The sequence below is a fragment of the Plecotus auritus genome (genome assembly GCF_963455305.1).
Source record: "Plecotus auritus genome assembly, chromosome: 7".
Taxonomy (NCBI): Eukaryota; Metazoa; Chordata; class Mammalia; order Chiroptera; family Vespertilionidae; genus Plecotus; species Plecotus auritus.
In genome coordinates this window covers 168417654-168423653 of record NC_137774.1, presented here as the reverse complement: position 1 = coordinate 168423653, position 6000 = coordinate 168417654, and the positions used below count along the sequence as shown (strand labels likewise).

At 44.0% G+C, this 6000-nt stretch overlaps 1 protein-coding gene across 2 annotated transcripts in view; it reads left to right on the top strand.

The window, feature by feature from the left end:
• The first annotated feature begins 210 nt into the window (after positions 1 to 210).
• CCDC152 (coiled-coil domain containing 152) overlaps positions 211 to 6000 on the top strand; it is a 22379-nt gene continuing 16589 nt past the window's right edge. Inside the window, exons 1-3 of one of the 2 annotated variants that reach the window (XM_080680863.1) lie at positions 211 to 240; positions 4085 to 4195; positions 5762 to 5867. In XM_080680863.1, the coding sequence (XP_080536989.1) occupies positions 4109 to 4195; positions 5762 to 5867 (193 nt within the window). In that variant the 5' untranslated portion in view covers positions 211 to 240; positions 4085 to 4108. Of the gene's footprint in view, positions 241 to 472; positions 659 to 4084; positions 4196 to 5761; positions 5868 to 6000 lie in introns of those variants that run through there. The other variant, XM_080680862.1, reaches the window with a different exon arrangement.

Below are 6000 nucleotides of genomic sequence, written 5' to 3'. Positions count from 1 at the left end.
TTTACAGATAAAGAATCTGGGGCACGTATAATTAAGAACTCACCCACCATCACCCCGTTGGTACAGCTGGCCGTGAATGCACACAGAGTTCATGTCCTCTGAGCTACCAAGACAAAGCTCTGTAGATGGAAGACCATATCCATCGACTGGCTGCGGGTTGCACTGCCTTATACTCACCCTTCATCTCCATCACGTGACTACCTGGTACTGTGAGCCTACACTTAGAAGTTACTCGAACAAGTAAGGATTATTATTTATTCAATGGTGTTGACTCACTGTTCAAAACTTAAACCAGGGCGATGTATTGCTTGGTTGGGGAAATAATTATTGGGCTGCAGACACTGGGTGCTGAGGGGAGTGAGGGCCCAGGCGGAAGGCTGGAGGCGGGGCGCTGGGGCGGTGCACTGTGGGGCCAGGAGAAGGGCGGGCCCTTTGTTGGGGGACCGGCTTCCCGGGACGGGGAGGGCATTCGGGGTGGGACCGGCTCCGGCTCCGGAGCGGGCAGGGAGAGGCGGAACCCTGACCGCAGCAGGCGACACTCCCGAGCCTCTGCGCCAGTTCGAATCCCCGTGTTTCCCGCGGATATTCTCTTCTGCACCGCAGTCTCCCCGCGGAGGAGGCCTGGACCCCGCGCTTCCGTGCGCCTGCGGTGCTCGGCGTGCGTGCGAGTTGGGCTCCTAGGGACGCGGGGCTGCGGGTTGGGGGAGCCGGAAGCCCGGACTCGGGGCTGAGGGAATTCACGGGGGCGCTGAGGAGGGAAAGGGGGGCAGGAACCCGAGCTTGCCTTCAGGCCGGGAAGAGAGGCCTGGGCCGGGATGGAAGCTGGTAGGCAGCTCGGGGCCCAGGAAGGAAACGGGACCGCCACCCACCTGCACCTGCGGCCGCGGGGGGAGCTGGGCCCTGAAGAACACAACCAGAGTGTGAAGGCGCTGGGCCGCCTGCACCCCGTCCCTGGGCAGGAGGACCCCGTCCATGGGGGTGCTGAGCCTGGCGCCCCGCCCCTGAGGAGGAGGACCACGGCCACGGTGGGGTGGGGGGGGGCTGACAGGGGGACCCCGGCCATGGGGGAGCTGAGCTGGGCGGCGGAGGAGGCAGCGGGGCCCCTGGAAGTGACCGCAGGAAGGCGGGCGGGACAGCTGGTGAAGATTAAGATTAGGGGCGGTTTTCCAGGGAGGACACGACCGGGGGCTCCTTAAGGAGAGCAGCTGGAAGGAAAGGAAGCTCAAGTGAAAATGCAATGAGCTCAGAAGCCGTGTTCTAAGGCAAAGCCCTTTTTTATTTAAAACTAGAGGCCCAGTGTGCGGGGGAGGAGTGGGGTCCCTCAGCCCAGCCTGCACCCTCTCCAATCTGGGACCCCTCGAGGGATGTCTGACTGCCCATTTAGGACCCGCAGTAGGACATCCCTCTCACAATCCAGGACTGCTGTCTCCCAACTGCTCGCCTGCCTGCCTTCCTGATTGCCCCTAACCACTTCTGCCTGCCAGCTGATCACCCCCTAACCACTCCCCTGCCAGCCTGATTGATGCCTAAGTGCTCCCCTGCCAGCCTGTTTTCCCCTAACTGCCCTCCCCTGCAGGCCTGGTCATCCCTAACTGCCCTCCCTTGCAGGCCTGGTCCCTCCCAACTGCCCTCCCCTGCTGGCCATCTTGTGGCGGCCATCTTGTGGCGGCCATCTTGTGGCGGCCATCTTGTGGCGGCCATCTTGTGGCGGCCATCTTGTGGCGGCCATCTTGTGTGTTGGAGTGATGGTCAATTTGCATATTACTCTTTTATTAGATAGGATGTTTGGAGCCAAAAAAGAAAACAAAGTTAGGAGGGAGGATTATGCATTAGCTATTTCAAATTATCGTATAGTTCTATTAAATAATAACAGCATATCAAATAGTGATGATTTTTACATTTTACCCCAAGAGGAATTTTACTGTGTTTATCTTGGGATGCTATTACGATAATTGTCCTGCCTGAAGGACCAAGTTTTAACCATTTAAGGAATTTTATATAGAGTTTTGCTCATATATGTGATACAGGGATAATAATTCAGTAAAAATTGAAAATATACAGCTAAAATTCTCTTAGATCTAAAAAACCACTAATAGCCCTAACCGGTTTGGCTCAGTGGATAGAGCGTCGGGCTGCAGACTGAAAGGTCCCGGGTTCGATTCCAGTCAAGGGCATGTACCTTGGTTGCGGGCACATACCCAGTAGGGAGTGTGCAGGAGGCAGCTGATGGATGTTTCTCTCTCATCGATGTTTCTAACTCTCTATCCCTCTCCCTTTCTGTCTGTAAAAAATCAAAATATGTTTTTAAAAAATAATAATAAAATATAAAAATAAAAAAACACTAATAGTTGTTCATGTAACATAATCTTAAAAAGAAGAGGACGTGGCCAAAACCGGTTTGGCTCAGTGGATAGAGCGTCGGCCTGCAGACTGAAAGGTCCCAGGTTCGATTCCGGTCAAGGGCATGTACCTTGGTTGCGGGCACATCCCCAGTAGGAGGTGTGCAGGAGGCAGCTGATCGATGTTTCTCTCTCATCGATGTTTCTGACTATCCCTCTTCCTTCCTCTCTGTAAAAAAATCAATAAAATATATTTAAAAAAAAAAAAAAAAAAAAAGAAGAGGACGTGGAACTTTTTAATGACCAAATCATCAAGCAAATATCTGTGTTTTGGTGTACCTCATTTTAAACAACAATTACCCCCCCCCCCCAAATGACACTGAGTAATTACCTTAGGGGTTTTACCGACCTTTTACTCTGGACTAGTTGCCACTGCCACTTTCCCGCGTCATGCTCCTTCCTCGGTCTAGAAGGCCTGAATTTCAAATTTGTATTTTCTTCCTCTTTGCCAGAGAAAAGTCTAAACACAGTGTCTCAAACTTTTAGATGGTATTAATCTTGATTTTTCTAGATGCTCTCACACCCCCACATCTAAGTGCTGGCTGGTTTGCAGAAGTCCCTTTCTCCATCCTTCCTGCATTTCCAGGATTGGTTCCACAGGACCAAACAAACTCTTATTCTTCCCCTGCATCAGCCAGCTGGCTACACCAAAGGTTATCCTTACACAGAATAATAAGAGGATGGTATCACTGAATGACTGCTTTGAGCATATTAATTTCCAGATGTCCTTTGTTTACCAAACACAATGTGGAAAACAAGAGTATTCATCTACTCTATAGTGCTCTAACAAAATGCTACGTGCTGGGTGGCTTAAACTATAGAAATTTATTTTCTCACAGTTCTGAAGGGTGGAAGTCCAAAATTACGTTGCCAGCAGTGTTGGTATCCCATGAGGGCTCTCTCCTTGAGGTGCAGTTGGCCACCTTCTTGCAGAGTGCTCACATGACCTTCCCTCTGTGTGAGCACATGGAGAGAGAGAGGGGGAGAGTTCTCCCTTTTTTTAAATCTTCTTAATCTTCCTTTTTCTTCTTTTTTAATGAATGGTAGAGACAGGACTGCAAAGTTAGTCCTTTCTTAGTGTGTACAGGAATGCCTAGTCTTCCTCTTCTCATAAGGCCATAATCCTATTGGATAAAGGCCTTATGACCTCATTTAACCTTAATTATTTCCTAAAGACCCTATCTCCAAACACAGTCACTTTGAGATATAGTAGTACTTCAACACATGGATTTGGGGGATGTTCACAATTCAGTCCATAGCAGCAACCACAGTACCAGGAAATACAGCAAAAATATTTGTGGCATGAGAGGTATTTTAAATACCTCTAATTGAGAATACCTATATTTAAAGATTTAATGATATATCAGATTTTAAGTCCAGCCATACTGATGGCAAGGAATGAATGCTGAACAGTGGCATTATTAATTTTTATATGGTAGGGACAAATAATTTTTACATGTGTATATATAGGTACACTAATGTTAGATTTCTTTAGAGAAAACTCAATGAGGGTGGAGCTGGAGAGAAGTGGAGAAGCCGTAATGCACTGGCTATTGTTAATGGGCACAACAAAAATTCTGGGTGTAATGGAGCTCAAGTAGGTGCTCTAAGTAGAGGACAAAAACGTTAGTATTTATGACTACTGTTGTAGTGCTTTAGATTTTATTTGTTATTTGTTTTAACAGTATTTACTCTGCACTGATTTGGACATGAATCAAAGCAGCGATGGATGTGTGAAAAAGATTAGCAGTGTGAATCTTGACAAACTTATAAATGACTTCTCACAGATAGAAAAGGTATGTAAAGATATCAAACAGTTAAAGTGTATAGGGGAAAAGTGGAACAGATTTTGCCAGTGGAAGGAGCTGGAAAGAAAGAAAAATGTACAGCCCAAAATGAGCAGGGTAAAGACAATGGGAATGTATTCTGCTAAGTAAGCCCTTAAAAATCTGTATTTAAAATATATATGGTTTTGGCTCATTTGTACTAATGCATCAAAATGTTTCTGGGTCAAGGCAGTAAATAATTGATAAAGTTTTGCTAAAGTTAACGGGAAAATACCTACTTAAATGCCCAAGATGTCCATAAACTCAGGAATGATTTAGTAAGAATTGAAGTAGACTCAGTCCTCAGTGTCTTACCACTATGACTAAAAGGTTTTTTAGTCTTTCCTATTCTATCTCTTCCCTTTCCTTCTCTTTTGTGTAAAAGCAGACCCACTTGAAGTCCTCCCTCCCCAACTCTGGACAAGTTTCATGATAGACCAAATCCACAAGCAAACATTCGGTTTTTTTCCTTCCTCTACCTGGGAGCGGAGTAGGGATAGCTGTTGAGAAAACATAGATGGATAAATTAAAGATTTGGAGATTTGGTTTGTGAAGCAGAAAGGGGAGAGGAAATAGCACCTACCTTTATTTTCTCTCCTGTTTTATCATTTTTCTCTATTTCTGCTTTTCATCCGCACAATGTAATACTGTCATAATAAAAGAATTTTCATTATGGTAAGTATTTTGAGGTACTATTATGAGCTTTTAAACAAAGAGCATAGGTGTTTGGTTTTTTTTCAACCAAGTGATTCTTACCAAGTAAGAGAGAAAGAGATTTAGCACTATTTATGTAAGGAAAGGAATTGGTGCAAAATTTTTGGCGCTTATTTTATAAATATCTTAAGCATTTTAAATAAGAAATATTGTTCATTTTTGATGTGATAATGGTATTTTTAAGAGTCTTATCTCTTACAGACACATATAGATGGTAATATTTATGGATGAAATAAAATAATGTCAGGGAGTTGCTTTGAGATAAATTCAGAAGTGAAGACAATAGGAAAGTGGGTATAGACAATATGAGAGTGGTCATGAATTGATCATTTCTGAAGGTGTTTGATGGGTATATGGCAGCTGTTACACTATTCACAAAGATAGCAGAGAGATATGTTCAAGAATGTTTATTTATTGTCTGCAAGGGCAAAAAAATGGAAACAACACAAATTTTCCTCAATAGTGAACTATTTAAATAAATTGCAGAATATGCATAGATGAAACTCAGTGCAGCTGTTAAGAGAATGAGGTAGACCTGTATGTGCTTATATGACATTATCTCAAGAGAATAGTACTAAGTGCAACATAGTACAGAGCAGAGTAAAATACAATCCTTCCCTTCAGTTATATAATCATAAAGTATTTGGGAAACACACATGAATTGTTAACCATGGGACTGAGGGTTGAATGGTTAGAAAGAAGGGAGTTCAAGTTATGTCAGACATTAAGAAGTCTGTATTTTCATTAGTCTTTATATGCTTAGGTAAGAAAATCAAATTAACAGCATTGATTTGGTTATGATATCTATTGTTTTCTCTACAGAAAATGGTAGAAACTGCTGGAAGGAACAACATACTGAATATGCAGTTGGAAAAAGCTAACTGTTTATTAAAAGGAATGCAAACAAATGAGGCCTCACTTAAAGAAGGTTAGTTCTTGGCTGCCTGGAGAAATACTAATATCATGAGAGTGCTTTTGGGTACAACAGTGATTAATATTGCACCATGCATTTGTAAAATATTTAAAATTCACACAGCACTTTCTAGACTATCATTTTATCC